Source organism: Engraulis encrasicolus, chromosome 10 (assembly GCF_034702125.1).
Source record: "Engraulis encrasicolus isolate BLACKSEA-1 chromosome 10, IST_EnEncr_1.0, whole genome shotgun sequence".
NCBI lineage: Eukaryota > Metazoa > Chordata > Actinopteri > Clupeiformes > Engraulidae > Engraulis > Engraulis encrasicolus.
The window spans coordinates 4,496,842-4,514,867 of record NC_085866.1 but is presented as its reverse complement, the minus strand read 5'-3'; the positions used below and the strand labels follow the sequence as shown (position 1 = coordinate 4,514,867).

Genomic DNA, 18,026 nt, shown 5'->3' with positions numbered 1-18,026 from the left:
ACGACTTTTTGCTTGGGCACAACACAGCTCAATCGAAAAGCAAAAATGGCATCTGATTTGCACTGTGTTGAGCTGTAGGCCTACCAGAAAACCAGCAGTGGAAAGGAGCCTTTTATGACCCCTACTGTTACTATTTCCACATTAGGGTCATTTAATTACCGTTTGCAAATTACCAGTACTGATTTAATGATGCAAGCACCTGAGATCAACAGAAGATGGCACCTTTTCACACTTCAACAGCATTTTAATGTGGAAAAAAAGTAAGTTTACATGTCAAACACAAGAGCAACTGTAATCTCTTGGAAGTCCAAAAACTGAACTGGAACACGTTTTTTTTGTGTGTGCCGACACAGCAGGCGGGACACAAATAGCACTGGGTGAAAGTGCATCCATCCGTTTCATCTGGTCCATGTGCTACTTGCTGGCTGCTGCACCTTGCCACTGGGTCAAAGACATACAAAATGGCATTGACATTCAGTGTAACGGATGCCTTCTGCTGACTGTAACTGTAAAAAACTTGACTCTTTTTATTTATTTATTGTTACAGGGAATTCATGAAAGCCTCGGCTGTCATCCATTCACTTGAAACAATTTAAAAATCGTGTTTTTTTGCAGTTACAGTCGGCGGAAGGTGTCCGTGACACTGAATGACAAAGACGTCTTTGACCCCACTATGGCTGCTGTCCACTGCCCTGTGCTGAGCTCTGAGGGGCCGCATCTGCTTGCCACTATGGCTGCTGTCCGCTGTCCTGCAGGCCCTGTGCAGAGTGCTGAGCGGCCGCATCTGCTTGCCACTATGGCTGCTGTCCGCTGTCCTGCAGGCCCTGTGCAGAGTGCTGAGGGGCCGCATCTGCTTGCTCTGTTGTCTCCTTGGTCCCAGAGAGAGCCTGGTGGACAAGATGGTGACATGAGATTAGAGCAGTGTTTCCCAACCTTTTTTTATCCTGCGTACCCCCTAAGCAATTTTAACATATGATGAGTACCCCTCTCACTCATGCTCTATATCTGTTCCTCTATCCCACTGTGACTACACTCCATACTATATTTGCTATTATTAAAATTTTCCAAGTACCCCCTGAGGTATGCTCGCGTACCCCTAGTGGTACACGTACCCCTGGTTGGGAAACACTGGATTAGAGGACTGCACTGAGTAATAAAAATGGATATAAAGAGTGGGCCAAAATGTTTTAAATGTTGTTGTTTATATATAAATGTTGTTTATGGGTGGGGTGGGGGCGCTTTACGCAATGGCAAAGGTAATAATATAAAAAAGATTGCATCATTTCTCTGAATACAAGTTTATGGCCCACTCAACGAATGACAACAAATTACCAGGGGCGTACCTTCAGTCAACCGCACTTCTTCACAGAGTTCTCAATTAATACCCAACAATCGGATTAATGCTGGTGAAAATTCAGTTTGGCTGGTAGAAAAGGCCAATTTACAACAAGCCATTGTGACCCCTTAGTGAGTGTGTTTGGCTAGTAACTGACTAACATCTGCAAGCCATTTTGACCGGTCATGAGTTAAAAAAGTTAATGTATAGCCTTGCTTCTAAATCACCAAGAAGTCATCAAATATCTTCACCTTATTATCGGCCGAGTCTTGCTCCTTCTCGAACAGATCTCCTTCGGCGTCTGCGTCGGCGACGTCCAGTTCGGAGGACTCCACCTCCGTGAGGATGTCCATGGGTGCCTCGGCGATGGCCCGGATGGTCTGGTCCTCCAGAGCCAGCGCCGTGTCGAACAGCAGGGGTGAGGGTGGGCACTGGAGACCATCACCAACCACATCCAAGTCCTGGAGACAAGAGACAGGGTGTTGGTACTTTAGGGATGCACATTAATCTTAGTAACGAATTAATTAATCATTAATCTTAGTTGATTGACCTTATCGATTGACTTGTGTATAAATTGATAAGTTGTGTTTTTCCCCCTTGCAATGTCAATGTTTCCCGAAAAAAAAACCTAGTAAAATAAAAAAATTGCGGGCACTGGAGACCATCGCCAACCACATCCAGGTGGAGGAGAGAGAGGAGACAGGGGCCCAGCAGGGCAGGGGACGAGACGAGAGCGAGGGTGTTTTATTTATTGAAATAAGTTACGCCAGGACAACCAGCTGCTTACTCTTGAAGTGGTGATTTTGAAGGCATTTTAAAATGCTTCGGAAGGAATAAGGACCCATTAGATATGATGAGCCCAATTTCATAAGACTTAATTTGTGCATACCAGCCAACTTGTGAAAAACGACACGTCTCCTTTGCTTTCGTACAACTTAGCCAATGACAAAAGACCAACAAAGGTCGGCGTCTGCGCCTGCACTTAACACCCGTGTATTGCTTGGTGCGTGCACTCCCAAAAAGTTCCTGCCACGCGCTTCCTACTGGAGACACTGAGAATGGACTAGCTCCGAAACGTCTGTTTCTCCAGTTAACCTTAGACTTCTGTTGTTTAATTTCGGCTTCAATACACTTTTTCACACAAGCCTTGTGTGCGCCTCCTTTTTTCCATTATCTTGAGTACAACTTAGCCAAAAAATATGTCAGACATGAGAACGTGTAGTGTAGTGCAGTATACTACTGTGCGTACATCGCTGAACTCCAGAGGCAGGTTTTCTGTGGGCTGCAGCTCGGCGGTGCTGAGGTAGAGCTCGGAGGGCGTGGGTAGCAGCGGCGACTGGGCCAGGGGGGCCTCCTCCTGACGGTACATGGAGGGGGGCAGAGACATGTGCAGCGGGCAGTGGGGCTCCTCAGACTGGCCCATGTGGACGGGCCGATCGCACGGCATGTCCTTCAGCCCCGGACACAGTCTGAACAGCACCTGGCTACTGTCCTGGTAGATGTCTAGTGGTGGCGGCGAATTAAGGAATTTATTTGACAAGTGTTCACAATGGCGGATCAAAAATGCATATAGAAACACATACTATCTTTCGTAGGTTAAATAGAGTCCATAAATAGAGTCCATGTTAATTTACAAAGGAACAAAGCAAGACTGCTTAACAGCTGTAAACTAGAAGTAGAATTACTGTTACAGATGTAATTACAACACCAACATTATGATATTACAAATTTACAGATATGCAACATCGTACTACTGGTGTACTTTTACTTCTTCATACAACTCTGGAGAAATGACTATTAGACTGACTAGGGACACAGGGACAGAAGCTTTCACCTTGAACAAAATGTGTATTTACATTACATTACATTTCACTTAGCTTTCATTTTATTAAAAGCGACTTAGTTATTATTTCAGGGTATTGGTTACAGTCCCTGGAGCAATGTGGAGTAAGGTGCCTTGCTCAAGGGCACTTCAGCCATGGATGGAGATGTAGGGAGAGGTCAGGGGGGATTCAAACCTGCAACCCCCAGATTGAAAGACCAACTCTCTAACCACTAGGCCACGGCTGCTGTATAGTGTGGTGTATGTGATTGTGTGATGCATAGCCAAAAGGATACGAGATACGCAGTGCCTGGTCATGGGGAGACACTGGTTACTGCAGCGCGTGCCCTCCACAAAGGAGATGCACCTCTGGCTCAGACGGAAACAGTGGACCTAAACACACAGAAAAACAGAAAACAAACTTCACATCCAATTGCATTCACCAGAGGATACATTTTGAAAAACACTATACACAGTGGTGTAGTGGGGATTTTTAAAGTGGGGGTATGTGATTTTTAACGTCATCAAATAATTAGGCAACTTACCATGTCAAACCACCCAACTGTCCTTAATCTACAGTCATTGCTTCTCCGTTTTCATCTGTTCGGTCAATCACCTGCAATACTGCTATGGAATCATTCCTTTTTGTATTCAAACATGGGCAGAAGATTTTTTTTTTAAATCTCTGTGTGCGTACCCCCGCGTACCGCGCCCACTACACCCCTGACTATACAATGTCTTTTTTGAGGTCTATAAACATTGCATCTTTAATGTAATTTTTTTGGACCATTTGTAATTTTTTTTGCTAAATAAATGCTCTAAATGACAATGTTTTCATTCGAAATTCAAGTAAATGTTGTTGGTAGTTTATAAAATGACATTACTTAAGCTGAACTAAAACAAAAACTGACAAATGCTGACTTCAGTCATTTAGTCATTTAGCTGATGAGTATACCAAGAAGCTGGTTCAAGAGTAAACCAGGTAAATCATCTAATAGAAGAGCCTGAAGTAAATCATCTAATAGATGAGCTTGAAGTCCTATAAATGAGGGCTTCATGCTCTTTAATGAGATGATTTACCGTTTTAAAAGGTGGGGTTGCAGGTATGACATCACGTTGGCAGAACTCCCCCAGGATTCTAAGGTTCTACATAGACTCCTATGAGCCTGCGGAACCCCCAACGTGATGTCATAATAGTACATTTTCTTACAATGGTTAACCTGCAACCACGCCTTTAAGTTAACCTGGTTTACTCCTGAACCAGCTTCTTAGTATAGGCACCTGATGCAAAGGTCGTACCTGTGATGTGCCGTCGGTGAGGGCCTGTCGTCGTTCCCTCAGCTGGCGATGTAGCAGCGCCTCCACGCCGTACCTGTAGCGATACCTCCTCAGAGCCTTCAGCTTACGCAGGTTATCACGCTCCTTCACCGACAGCCCCTCAGGACCCGTCAATAAGCTGCTGCCTACGCCACGCACGCACGCACGCACGCACGCACACACACGCGCACACACGCACACGCACACACACACACGCACACACACAGTTTAGCATTGTCTCATGACAAGGGTGGCTGTGGCCTAATGGTGAGGGAGGTGGACTTAAGATCAGAGGGTTGCAGGTTCGAGTCCCACCCTGACCTCTCCTCCACCCATGGCTGAGGTGCCCTTGAGCGAGGCACCTAATCCCACATTGCTCCAGGGACTGTAACCAATACCGTGTAAATTGAATAACTAAGTACCTAATCCCACATTGCTCCAGGCACTCAATGCAATACCGTGTAAGTTAAATAACTAAGTCGCTTTGGATGAAAGCATCAGCTAAGTGCAATGTAATTTAATAATGTTTGTCATTGTCTAGTAATGCCTGAAGTGATTAAATATTGTTTCATAAATTAGCATGTTGATTCAGACATAACATGGAATTAAAATATAAATCTACAGTAAAACCATGCTGATGAAATCACTCAGGATTTAAGTGTAGGCTCTCTTCCATCTGACTGTAACCCAGCGCCGATATTTCATTTGCTCACAGATATGGCCCAAGCCATCATTCCTATAAGATCCAGGGGTGTTTTCCCCTGCTCTAACCACGACATCAAGATACTGCATAGTGACGTAACGTAGGCCCATTTTGACAAATTATTCAAACATTTAATAGCCTGTGTATGACCATTATTCAAGCCTGATAGTAGAAGAAAACCCTGAATCAGTAACACTTTCTGAGATAAGAATAATCTAATGGCTAATTATTATCAATGTTTTTATTTTTGCAAACTCTGTCAAGCCTGAAATCAGGCATGGAGCCTGAATACTATCAGCCCTGAAGATCTTACAGAACTACAGGGGTAAAATAATGTATCTTCCAATTGAATTGACTTCCATCGATAACCAGATGGAAACGCCAACAGACCATTGGAGGAGGTTTCTGTGGGCCGCTGTTTGAAGCCAGGAGCTACAACAAGTTGCTGACCTTGATTCAGGGCCGGTAGGGTCTTTTGTTTACTTTTGAGGTTTTTGAGGTCTTTTGTTTACTTGCATGCCATTACAAAGTAGAGGCAGATAGTGATGCACCCGATACTGCTCATTATACTCGTACTCGTACTCTTCAAGCACTTGTCGATACCAGGAACGATACTGCTATTACACAAAACAATGCAAAATCTTGTCACGTTCTGTGGACTTGAAAGCAGCAAGGAAAAAAGTGCCACCTCATACATTTACTAACATTTAAATCTACATGGAAATGGACAATAAAAATATTACAGGTGGAAAAAACAAGGCCATGCATTTATTTTCATTGTATTTTGGTGGTAAAAGGTATAGGTATCGGTACTCGGTATCGGCAAGTACACACATTAATGTACTCGTACTTGTATCGGTTTTCAAAAAAGTGGTATCGGTGCATCCCTAGAGGCAGACTCACTGATGTTGTCGTGCTCCAGCTTGCGTGTGTGCAGGTAGCGCCTCTTCTTCTCCTTCAGCAGGTGCTGCAGGCGCTTGAACTGGTCGATGTAGAGGGACTGCAGCCGGATCAGCTTCTCCCGCGTGATCAGAGCCACCTCCTCTGCCGTGTACACACCCGCATGCCTACACATGGGAGAGGGTAGACACGTTAGAGCCACCTCCTCTGCCGTGTACACACCCGCATGCCTACACACGAGGGAGGTCAGACAGGTTAGAGCCACCTCCTCTGCCGTGTACACACCTGCATGCCTACACATGGGAGAGGGTAGACAGGTTAGTACACACCCGCATGCCTACACACAGACACATGAGGGAGGTTAGACAGTTTCTACACACCTGCATGCCTACACGCAGACACACAAGGGAGTTTAGACATAGTTAGAACAATAAATGCTGTTTCAAATTACATATGAGGGAATTTAGTCAGCTTAGAACGATAAATGCTGTTTCAAATTACACATTTCAGTCATAAAGACACATGAGGGAGTTCAGTCCGTTTAGAATAATACATGCTGTTTCAAATTACATATGGGAGTTTAGTCAGTTTAGAAAAATAAATGCCGTTTCAAATTGTGTGGAAGCAAAGAAATACAGCATTTTAGTCAAGTCTGCAGTACTTGTCAAACTTGATTTGAAGAATATCACACCATATTTTATGGTGTATATTATATGATATGTATCAAGCAAGTAGGAATAGATCGCCGCTAGTTTCTTCTTTTTACTTTTACTTTTCTTTTTGTTCATTCATCGCCGGGTCAGACAGACGTTTCGGCAACAAGAACCTTCATCAGTGTGTGCGATCTATTCCCTACTTGCTTGATAATTACTTCAGAGACGCACCAACAAGAATGAAGAGTGCGGTGTGTGGAAGATACATTTATATGATGTGTATATGATTAAGAAACGATATCAGTGTGTTATGTAACGGAGACACCAAATGCCGATATTTCATGTTTTAAAATTGTTGTGCATGTTGACAGTCAGGATGTAGGCGTGGGGAAGGTTGAGCGCAAGCTTGAAAGCCAAGCAGGGTTCCCACTCTAATTCAGATATAAAATTCCATGATTTTCCATGACTATCCAGACCCAAAAAACTGAATTTCCATGACCACTTCCGTAAAAAGAAATTACATTAAAACATTTTCATAAGTCTGAAAACTGAAGATAATCTTCACCCCTAGAGCCGACGCCGAGCCACCGCTAGACTTCAATGGGCTCACTGCATTGTAGAGTGTTGCCGAAGTGTAATATAACCAGTAAGAAACAGTGTTATACACAAAACAAAAAAGTTTTTGCTTTTACACAACTGTTAAGAAAATCCCATGATATTCCATGACTATGAATGCAAAATGGTAAAATTTCATGACTTTCCATGACTGGAAAAACTTTTTTTGAAATGCCATGATATTCCAGAAATTCCATGACCCGTGGGAACCCTGGCCAAGATGTCATGAGAGAGCACAAATGTGGGTGAACTGAAGGAGCCCTTACTTGAGTGGGTCGTCGTGGTCGCTGTCGATGCTGTCCGCCTCGCTGTCAGGGTCCCCTCTCCACGTCTGGTCCAGAACCACGGGGTCCCTCTCCTCCTCACTCCAGCTGTCCTCATCTGTACACACATCTGCATACCACACACCAATTTATTCATTATTATTATTATTATTATTATTATTATTATTATTATTATTATTAATGCCTTTGTTGTGAGAAGACAGTAGAGGAGGGACAGGAAACAAGTGGGTGGACCTCGGGTCAGAATGGAACCCGGGTGGCCGGTGTGGCAGGCGAGTGCCCAACTGTTAGAGCCACGGCAGGGCCTTTATTTATTTATTTATTTATTTTTAAATAGGGCTGGGCAATATGACGATATATATCGTTATCGTGATATAAAAGTGTATATCGTGACCTTTCTCCTATATCGTTTATATCGTGATAGTAATTTTATCAATTTTATACAATTGAATGTCATTTAATTGCATTCCATGTTCTCAATGAGAATAAAAAGATCCATCTTAAAGAAAGGTTGTTTTGCGACATGAAAAAATAAAGAGAATAACTGAAAACGTATGTAATTGTGCTATATTGTGATGTATATCATTATCGTGATATAAAATAATCCATATCGTGAAGTAGTTTTATTTCCATATCGCCCAGCCCTATTTTTAAATGGTTTCTTGTTTTGCTTGTATGCCAGGACAGTGCAAAGATGACAAGTGGGAGAGAGAGAGACAAGGCAGAGCCTGTACCACTCAAGTCTACAGGCAATATCATAGCAACTTTGTTATGATGGATCCTAATAAATTGAATTTGATTGATCGATCGATTGATAGCTCCTGATAATTCCTGGAACATCAAAGATCCTCACCGGCGGTGTCTTGGTTGTAGGCTTCTTGGTTGTTGCGTTGTCCGTGGCTGGCCAGCTGGGAGAGGAGCAGCTCTGCGGAGGGCCCGGTGGAGGCGTTGTTCCGCAGGTGGGCCTGCAGAGCCAGCGCGTTCCTATGGGTGTGCTCTGCACAGAACACCACCCTGATGCGCACACACACAGGGGCAGAGCACCATGGAAGACAGGAAAAGAGTTAGGACTAGGAGAAACGTTTCCATATCACAACTGCATTGTAAGTACAAAAGTATGCAAGACTAGAGTTTGAGATTCCAGAGTGCATCAAAAAAAGTTGTGTGCAACTCAGAATTTCAGCAACTGAAGTCCAATCCAATCCATCCTCCCCACCACTTTCTCTGTATGTATCATGTCACAGTGACAATGGGACTTTTCCAGTGGTGCCTTCACCACCCTGTAATGTGTGCTAATCTTCACCCATGAAAGGAAATTATAAAAGTCTGCAACACTGTTCGATGCTCCCAAACAAAGTTTAATGGCACGACGACGTATGAAGGACTGAGAGTCTGAAACATTGAGCCACAAAACTTTGTGTTGCAGACTTTTCTCATTTCCCTTCAGTTCTCTTCTGTTTGGTCCAGCACCTGTGTTACTGATGTGCACATTCTCTGACTTTTTGGACCTAATCTTCATCCGTGACCCTGCAAGCCCGCATACTCGGTGGTAGGGGTGTAAATCACAGCCTTCATGACGATGCGACACGGTATCGATTTCTTAAATCAGGGATTCGATTTTTTTTCGATACTTAAGAATTCCCCACAATACGATGCGATTCGGTTCGATTTGATTTTTTCCAATTACTTTTCCACTATTATTGTGTTATGGAGCAAGGGCATTGCACAGGGGCCAGCGATTCGATTCTTTGATTCTTGCCCCACGATACGATGCGATTAAATCGCCGGCCGATACTTCCGATACATCGATACATTTCGATTTTATTTACATCCCTAATCTTCACCCATGAAAGGAAATGATAAAAGTCTGCAACACTTTTCGATGCTGATGCTCCCAAATAAAGTTTATTGGCGTGACATTTCGAACTCTAAGTCCTTCATCTCAGGCCTCTCAGTTCTCTTCTGTTTGGTCCAGCACCTGTGCTACTGATGTGCAGACATTCTCTGACTTGTTTTTTGAAAGATTTTTAAAATATTTTAGACTTTATTCGACAGGATAGCGGTGAGAGGTGGACAGGAAGCGAATGGGGAGAGAGATGAGGAGTGGTCGGCAAAGGACCCGGCCCGGGAATCGAACCCAGGTCAGCCGCATGGCGGGCGAGTGCCCTACCGGTTGGCCACGGCAAGGGCCCTGACTTTTGGATTTAATTCACCCACGACCCTGCAAGCCAGTTTATACTGAGTAGTACTTGTATTACTCACCCTTCTTTCTTCTCGGGCTTGGGAGCGGCATTGGGGCAGCGCTTGCCGTTCTTGTTGGAGACGTAGCTGCACTGCTTGTAGGGGGCGCTCTTGTCCTCCAGCACGTGCTTGATGCAGAACTCCAGGCCATCCAGGCGCGGCTGGGAGCAGGGGCGCACGCCGTACGAACACGTCTGGGGCTCCACGGGCCGCGCCGGGGGGGCCGCCCTCCCCCTACTCGACGGCAGGACGTGGATACGGATCCGATTCATCTTCAGGCCTGAGGAATGAGATACGGAAGACCGAGTCTTTTTGACTTTATTGGTGATAGGACAGTAGGAGAGGCAGACAGGAACGCAAATGAGGAGACAGACGGGGAACTAAGGGACGGCAAAGGCCCCGGGTCAGACTCGAACCCGGGTTGCCGATGTAGCTGGACAGTACCCTACCAGAGAGAGTAGAGAGAGAGAGGTTCCATTGGCCCATTGTTTCCGGGTTCTATTATTGGGGGGGAAATCCCCCTTTAGGCAGACCTAGGCAGACCTGAGGACTGTTCTATTCAATGCTAGGAGCATTATGACACGCCCCTTTAGGCAGACCGGAACCTGGTCATGTTAGGTGCCCATAGAAACCTATTATGTCGGCATATCTCTATACTTAAAGAATCTCTGACCCTACCGTTAGAGCCATGGTAGAGCCACGGACAAAGTTTTAACAGAATGTGATAAGCAACATATCATGCATGAGATTTCTCATTCTCTCATTCTCTGAGAGGGGGGGGGGGAGAGAGAGATAACGTTTGTTTGTTTGATTAGAGCAACAATTACTTACTATTCAGCCCTTAGCTACATCAGGCAGCTTAAACAATTTTGCCCGCGGTCTGTTTATGCTTTTAGATGACATGTTCGTTCTGAATGCAGACTGCTGACAAACATGTATCTTCCAATGGAATTGACTTCCATCGTTTATAACCAGATGGAAACGCCAACAGACCATTGGAAGAGGTTGCTGTGGGCCGCTGTTTGAAGCCAGGAGCTACGACAAGTTGCTGACCTTGATTCAGGGCCGCCATGGTCTGAATAATTTGAATTTTATTTAATTTAATACTTAATTGGTCCGTAAAATGATTTTAGACATCACTTCAAAGAACCTCAATACCTTGTGGGAAAGCAAGATAATGACGATGAATATATTTTGTCTTCTATTACCCTTTAAAGGACCAAACTGACTTATTTTAAAACCATCTTACAGTATAAAACGTGGACAGAAAATGTAAACGTGGGGTAAACAATGCAGCATTTCTGTGGTCTGGTCTCCTCTGTTTATTTCAAAGTGTTGACCACCAGAGGGAGCCAATTTACCATCCCAAAACCTAGTGGTGTATTTGGTGCATTTTGCTGTTTTACAATAGAATTCTTCAAAAGAAAGGCCACCATTTCTGCCCTGTACATGACTGGTCAATGTAGGCTACAGTTTGTGATAGTGACTAACCAACTGCTTTGTGTGTGGCAGTCTAAAAAGGCCTGGACACTGGACCACTGAACAAACGGTCTGCTACACGGGGTACATTTTGAGATCCTTAGTCATGAGAAGTGATTATCATAGCGATATTTCACGATATTTTCAAGTCGATGTGATTTGCCATTGCCAAAGTAGAGAAGGGGACTTCCGACCTAGACTAGACCTAGAACTAAAACTGAATGAGCTGCGTCAGCCCTGCAGTAGTCTGTGCGTTATTTCGAATCTACTTACAACTTTTGGGTGTCATAAGTACAAAAGTACCACCTCCATCACTACACACGTCCAAGTCATCTACATGCATTTCTTTACGCCCAAACTCACTTAGTTTGGTATTAAATCCAAAATTGAGGGAGTGACTGACTATATTCATCGCGCACGCGACTTCATGCGCGAGCAGGGCATCAACAGACCGCCATCTTCCTCAAGCGGGACAACTCTGTCATCATCACCTTTTTAAAAGAGCCTGTACAATCTGCGGCTGTGTTCTAGGTGTAAAAGAGCGTGTCTATGAATAACAAATGATCCACAACATTGGGTAAAATATGAAGGGAAATATCTCTGTGTAAAATCACTTACCAGCAGAGCTCCACTAACAGCAACGGCGACCATGTAATCTGCAGTGCAGTAATGACTCTACTTCCGGTAGATTTACAAAATAAAAGTTGCTAACGGATGGAGGTGGTGTTGTTCGCGGTCACTTGCATAATAGTCCACATTGCTCATGCATATTATTTGGGCCTTGTGTAGTTTCATCCTCTCAAAATGTAGCGAGCTACAATCAATGTCCAGAATCGTCTACCCTGCATGTATTTCACAGTAGTAGTAACGCAATACTGATGGAGGAAGAAGTTCAACATTATGGTCTATCAGAGACAGTGAAGAAACAATCAATCCAGGCCCAACTGCCAGGTGTGTTTAGATGCTCCTTTTTCCTGCCTTCCCCTCTTTTCAAATGCTCTGGGGTTTTTTTTATTTAAAAGAACAAGATATCTGTTTGAATTGCACCTAATTCATTCATAGTGCTTTGAAATCACATTTCCAGCGTAATGTGAAATGGGATGCTAGCATTTGCAATAAACAACCAAACTTCATAACCGGCCATCAGGTTGATTGTTATGTTTGCCAGTGTTAACGCAGAGGTGGAATTGATAACAAATTATTTCAAGAAGTATTAAATGCTGCTATGACAATACTAAATGTGGTCAACACAAAAGAGTGGTGGAGGGGTCAGTGGCACAGTGGAGTGCCCAGTCAACTGTCATGTGGACATCATCATCTTTGAGGACCATTTGGCGTAGTCTTTGCACTTTGAGGTTTGTGAGGCTGCCATTCCCATCTCTGGTGGTGGCTTAAGAAATGCCATTTGTTCCAGGCCCGCATCATCTGTGCCCAGTGGTGGAACAATTGCACACAGGGCCCCAGTGCATAAACACTGACAGGAGGCCCCGTACAGCCTGCCAAGGTTACAATAGGGCCTCCACCACCACTACGACGGAGCCCTGGGCCCAGGGGCAAATGCCCTGCTTGCCCTGCCTATTAGCTCCACTCCTGTCTGTGCCTTTATTTGAGGCACCGTCTCCGGACTTAGTTACAGTAGCATCATATTCTTGTATCCTGCTCTTGTGGACAATCAGATTAACTGCACTCGGTACAGTTACACATACTTTTGTTTTGTTTTGCTAAAAAAAAGAAAGAAAAAGAAGAAAAAAAACTTTGTTGTTCTGCCATATTTGGTTGGGTTTCCCTGCTGTTAAGGAACGTCAAGCAGCTTTTTGGGGGCATTTTTCCATTCAATTTGTAATGTAAAGTAACTACTGAATACTTCTCATTATCATTTGTTAAGATGTTGATTAAAAACTTATCGTATTATATCATCACATCAAGGTGGTTGGGCATTAAAATTATCTGCGCTTGGATGGTTCTCATATTCTAATTCACTGGGCAGAGCATTAACAAGCACAGTTTAACCCATAAATTATCCGAATAACTGCTTAAATATTCACTTAGCCCTAAGACAAATTTCTGCCATTTCTAGGCTAGGCAAAAGGCATACGGTATGTTAAATTGTGTTTATGGTTATGCTATTTTATTTCTTAGTGTAACATAAACTACATAACTACAACTAGGCCTACATAATGAAGGATTAAGGATGTCTGATAACTGTACCAGAGAGAGTAGATAAGAGAGAGGTTCCATTGGCCCATTGTTTCCGGGTTCTAGAATTGCAAGGGGGAGGGGGGAAATCCCCCTTTAGGCAGACCTAAGGACTGTTCTATTCATTTTAGGAGTATTATGACACGCCCCTTTAGGCAGACCGGAACCTGGTCATGTTAGGTGCCCATAGCAACCTATTACATTGGCATATCTCTATATACTTAAAGAATCTCTGACTCTACTTTGTTACCTACAGCGACACCTGCATGTTCTGCTTCTGTTTGCATCTTCAGTCCTGCACATCCCCAGGTAATGTTTTGACTGTTATTATAGTATTATTAATAATAGCTATAGGCATTTCTGTGTCAGATGAATACTTAATTCATATAAACACTAAAACAGACACATAATATTGATGTGCAATAGCCGTACCATTAAGTGCCTTGCTCAAGTGCAAAACATCTATGGATGGAGGTGTAAGGAGAGGCGGGGGTAGGATTCGAACCTCTTTGATCTTAAAACCACCTCCATTAACATCATCACCCAACCAAGGATATGTGGAGTGGAGTGACCTACATTTACGTGTATATGCCACTTCATTTGGAATGTGAACTCCAGTACATTGCTCTGGCCTACTGTACACAATCACATACTTCTTGCAAACATCAGCACTGATGTTGAGTCATCCGCTCTGCAATTTACCCGAACCTGTAATGCCTTACAAAGGCAAAGTGCAGTAACTACAGATTTTCTAACAAATCTTGTATCTTGTGACAAAGAGTTATGGTCCAAATGTGCCCCGTTTTACACATTTTTTTATTATGTGAAATTTACAGTAACTACAATATCCAACCTAATAATGAGGCTTTGAAGGCCTTTGTCTCAGTTTCACTGCCGGCGTAGTTACTGCACTTTGCCTTTGTAGGGCAGTGTAATCTTCCATGTTATCAGAGATTGATTGATTTCCTTCTCTGCCGTTCATTACAGTACAATGACACTGTGTGTGTAGAGGTGTGTCTTCCCAAAAACAACAGTGGCAGTGTAACTAGGACATAGTCTGCCATTTCCACATGCTCGCCTCTTTGTCGCCTAACTTGTGAAGTGGGGACAGGGGTGTATTGGAGATTGTATTAATTGTTATTAGGGTACTGAGTTTCCTAATTTATCACCACTGTACATCAAACCACAAACTATGAAGGGGAATGAGAAGACATAGTCTCACAATTTGATATAATCAGGTGGATTTATTAGTTTAAAAAAACGTCCAGTAACAAAGCAAAGACACAAAGTGCAAAGACCATGCAGTGGAGCCTTTATACTCGACCCGTAACAAGACACATATATAAACTCGGTAATAAAAACAAAAAAGTGTTCTCAAACTTTGGGAGGGGATTTTCTGATATCCGCTTGCACTCCATATCCTGGGACGCTGCTCAGAGCTCATTCCTGAAACAAGTAATCAAGAATAGGCTATGTTTTGTAAAACCAGCCTATCCTGGATTACTTGAACCAGGTAAAAGCCAATGCCTGACTCCGTAGAAGATATGAATACAACAGTTGAAGTGATACTTTGTAACCTTAAGCCTAAAAATGATGACCCTTCTGAATAATAAAAGTTTATCAGGCCATAATATCTCACAATATGATTATGTACTCTTGATAATAATAATAATGATAATAAAAAAAATAATAATAATAAAATAAATACATTAAATAAAAATAAACAGAGTGTAATAACTTTGTTCAGCTTTTCATATTTTACCTCAGGGTAATTGATAGTTGGCAGCTGGTGTTTCAGTTAAACAATGCCATGATGGACAGCCTGAATCAGGGCTCTTTAGGGGCCTCCTTCCTGTGTCATGGAATGTGTCAATCACCAACGGCGACTGCTGCCCTGAAGAATGCCACGAAGGAGGCCTCAGGAACCCCAAAACCAGTTGGCAGGGTTTTGTAGCTAAAGAGTAAAAATACTTTTAAAATCTTGATTACCTCAGATTTTTTTTTCATTAAGTTATTTGGAATACCCAAACAGAACAACACCAAGACAAGGATTCACACCCGTACATGGGCCTATCCTACAAAGCTGGTTCAGGAGTAAACCGGGCTAAGTTAAGAGGATAAATCACCTAATAGAAGAGTCTGGAGTCCTCACTTTCTTAGTATACCCCTATGCACTCCAAAGTACCTGTTGTTTCCTCTGAGCAGCCGTGCTTTATGACCGCCCAGAGAGGTCCAGGTGGGAACAATTATGGCGGATAGGTCAGGGATTCAAAAGGGGCGAGGACATTCATCCGTGTGTGTAGTCGTCAACTTTGTTTGTAGTGTAAAGGTGAGGGGAGTGACCTGAGTAGTTGTTGGATGTTGTGTCAGTCGGGGGGGCTCTTGTTTTCATTAGTTAGTGGTGGCATCTACAGTACGCTCCATATATTTCGGGTGTCAAGTTGTAGGCTACAGATTGTTGACAGTGAGACACTCCAGTGAATGCTTCCGTTGCCGCGTCCTTAAGGTTACGGATATCGCATTACAATATTTTAGGACACACTAGCATCCATACAGGTGATTTTCAAAGAGTTCATTAACTTAACTTATCCTTGACACTGGGGTGTCTAAAATACAAGGCCTGCATATCCAGCAAATTTGGAGTGAACATATGTTGTGATATTCCTAAACACCATGATCTGCTACACAGTCTGAATTGGCACCATCAAAATGGTAAGGAAATAGTCTGATTGATACAACATAAGCATGTTCTGGTATTAGTCAATGGGAACACGTGTAAAAGGAACCAGTATTCCAGTTTATTGAAAACATTGGCTACTTAGACACTTGTTATTATGATTAATGTAGGAATTGGCCTATACTGACATATCACATAAAAAACTATACACCACTTCAGGAACATGATGGGGGTGTGAAATATGCCATCCTACCCTACCAGGACAGACTGTGGATATTCTTATGGCCTGACTAAAGACCCTACAACATGGTCAAATCTGCTACGGTATTAAACCTTTAGTCTTTTCCTGAACCAGCCTCCTGGACATATGTAGAGCTTATAAACTCACTGTTGAAGCATTTTACAGCAAACAAGGCACCAGCACCAGGCACCGGGGGGATTCAAATACATGCTTAAGTGCATAGGACAGGAAGAACTATGGATGCCAGAAGGGAAACATCATCTTAAATGGTCATACCTTGTTCAATATGTGTTATAACATTAACAGTAGCATGCATAGGCCTATGCATCATTGTAGGCCTGAACTTAAACTGTGCTAATGTTGTGTAAGCTTAGTTTAAATAAAATTAATTTTTTAAAAAAGCATTAAAATTGAGATAAACATAGCATATGGGTTTGTCGGCTGCTCAATCCTACACCACAAACACAATATAAATATTAAATACTCTGATTATTAATACATTCTACATGTCCTAATATGCATTCAATGCAGCATGTTATGGGTGGCATATTCTGTTGAATATCAATGCAAAAAGAACAGTGTACAGTTCTACATAAAATTATGGGATGTTTCAGTCACCTGCAAACGATATTGATGGACAAAATCTGTGAATTAAATTAACCAATACATAGCTTCTGTCAATTTTCATAGGCCAAAGGTCACACTTTCCTGTTAATGAAAGTCTATTTGGCGCCCATTTCAAATACAAACATGTAATAATGTATAATGCTACATTTTAAAAAACCAACAACAATGTCTTGAATAGCCACTTTTACAAAACAACTGTCATAGCGCACCATGCCTGGTACCACTGTTATTTCACGCGCACTGACAGCGACCACTGACCACAGAAATAATAAAATTATTCAGTTTTCCATCACAGTAACATTTTCGATGCATAAATCTATGCAATCGCGATAGCATTACTTACCTATTATCGTCCGCGCACTTTAGTGGCGAATTATTTTAACTTGCAGCGCATTGGAAGAGAGTAAAATCGGAGAAATCCTAGCCCGCGCGCTTCGTGTTTTGACGATAGACATTGACAATCCGTTTCAAAATGTTTACGCTTTTCGCTGCCTGGCACTCATTCAACCGAAACTCAATCTTGGCGATAAACTTACTTAAGATGTATGATTGGCAAAATGCGGCTTCCCTTTTTTCGTTCTTGCGAATACTTTCCCGGGGCGTACATTTGGTAATTTTGAATTGTGTTTACGCTCTCCCTCTCGTTTTGGGACCCAACAACATGGAGAATTCAAGCGACAGTCAAAACAAGCGAGGACATGGGGCGGGGATGTGGGGGTTTCAAGTTCCCCCTTACTACACATAAACATCAGCGAAAACACGAAAATGCAGGGTTGTTCAGTGTAGGAGTGGGAATTTATTCCGTTGTATAATGGGGTTTCTTGAATCACAACCATAACTTGCCCGAATATCAAAAGCTTTTGATGATTTTGTGCATTGTTTATCTTTTGCCTTGAGACGGAGGGCGCCTTGAAACCGCCAGTAGTCCCGGATTG

The 18,026-nt window shown here is 42.9% G+C and overlaps 1 protein-coding gene and 2 non-coding genes across 4 annotated transcripts; all 3 read right to left on the bottom strand.

The window, feature by feature from the left end:
- Nucleotides 1–223: 223 nt before the first annotated feature.
- Nucleotides 224–17,724, bottom strand: kansl2 (KAT8 regulatory NSL complex subunit 2). Of its 2 annotated transcripts, none has more exons than XM_063207896.1 (10): nucleotides 17,628–17,724; nucleotides 9,893–10,151; nucleotides 8,484–8,644; nucleotides 7,613–7,739; nucleotides 6,082–6,245; nucleotides 4,458–4,621; nucleotides 3,455–3,551; nucleotides 2,586–2,839; nucleotides 1,588–1,797; nucleotides 224–887 (listed from the first exon to the last, which is right to left on the bottom strand). In XM_063207896.1, the coding sequence occupies exons 2-10, from the start codon at nucleotides 10,141–10,143 to the stop codon at nucleotides 795–797; spliced, it is 1,521 nt and encodes a 506-aa protein (XP_063063966.1). In that variant the 5' UTR covers nucleotides 10,144–10,151; nucleotides 17,628–17,724; the 3' UTR covers nucleotides 224–794. The 2 variants fall into 2 exon arrangements, with proteins under 2 accessions (XP_063063966.1, XP_063063965.1); XM_063207895.1 differs by lacking the exon at nucleotides 17,628–17,724 and adding an exon at nucleotides 11,969–12,082.
- Nucleotides 5,510–5,644, bottom strand: LOC134457688 (small nucleolar RNA SNORA2/SNORA34 family). Its single transcript, XR_010036483.1, has one exon. It is a non-coding gene; the product is annotated as a small nucleolar RNA SNORA2/SNORA34 family (small nucleolar RNA).
- LOC134457689 (small nucleolar RNA SNORA2/SNORA34 family) lies at nucleotides 10,803–10,940 on the bottom strand. The gene has a single exon (XR_010036484.1). It is a non-coding gene; the product is annotated as a small nucleolar RNA SNORA2/SNORA34 family (small nucleolar RNA).
- Nucleotides 17,725–18,026: the final 302 nt, after the last annotated feature.

Excerpts from the sequence above, each read along its gene's own strand:
- kansl2 (XM_063207896.1), bottom strand. The coding sequence starts at position 10,143 with ATGAATCGGATCCGTATCCACGTCCTGCCGTCGAGTAGGGGGAGGGCG. Across the intron at positions 3,552-4,457 it reads TCACCGACGGCACATCACAG|GTCCACTGTTTCCGTCTGAG; the intron begins GTACGACCTTTG and ends CTGTGTGTTTAG. Across the intron at positions 1,798-2,585 it reads TGCCTCTGGAGTTCAGCGAT|GACTTGGATGTGGTTGGTGA; the intron begins GTACGCACAGTA and ends TCTTGTCTCCAG.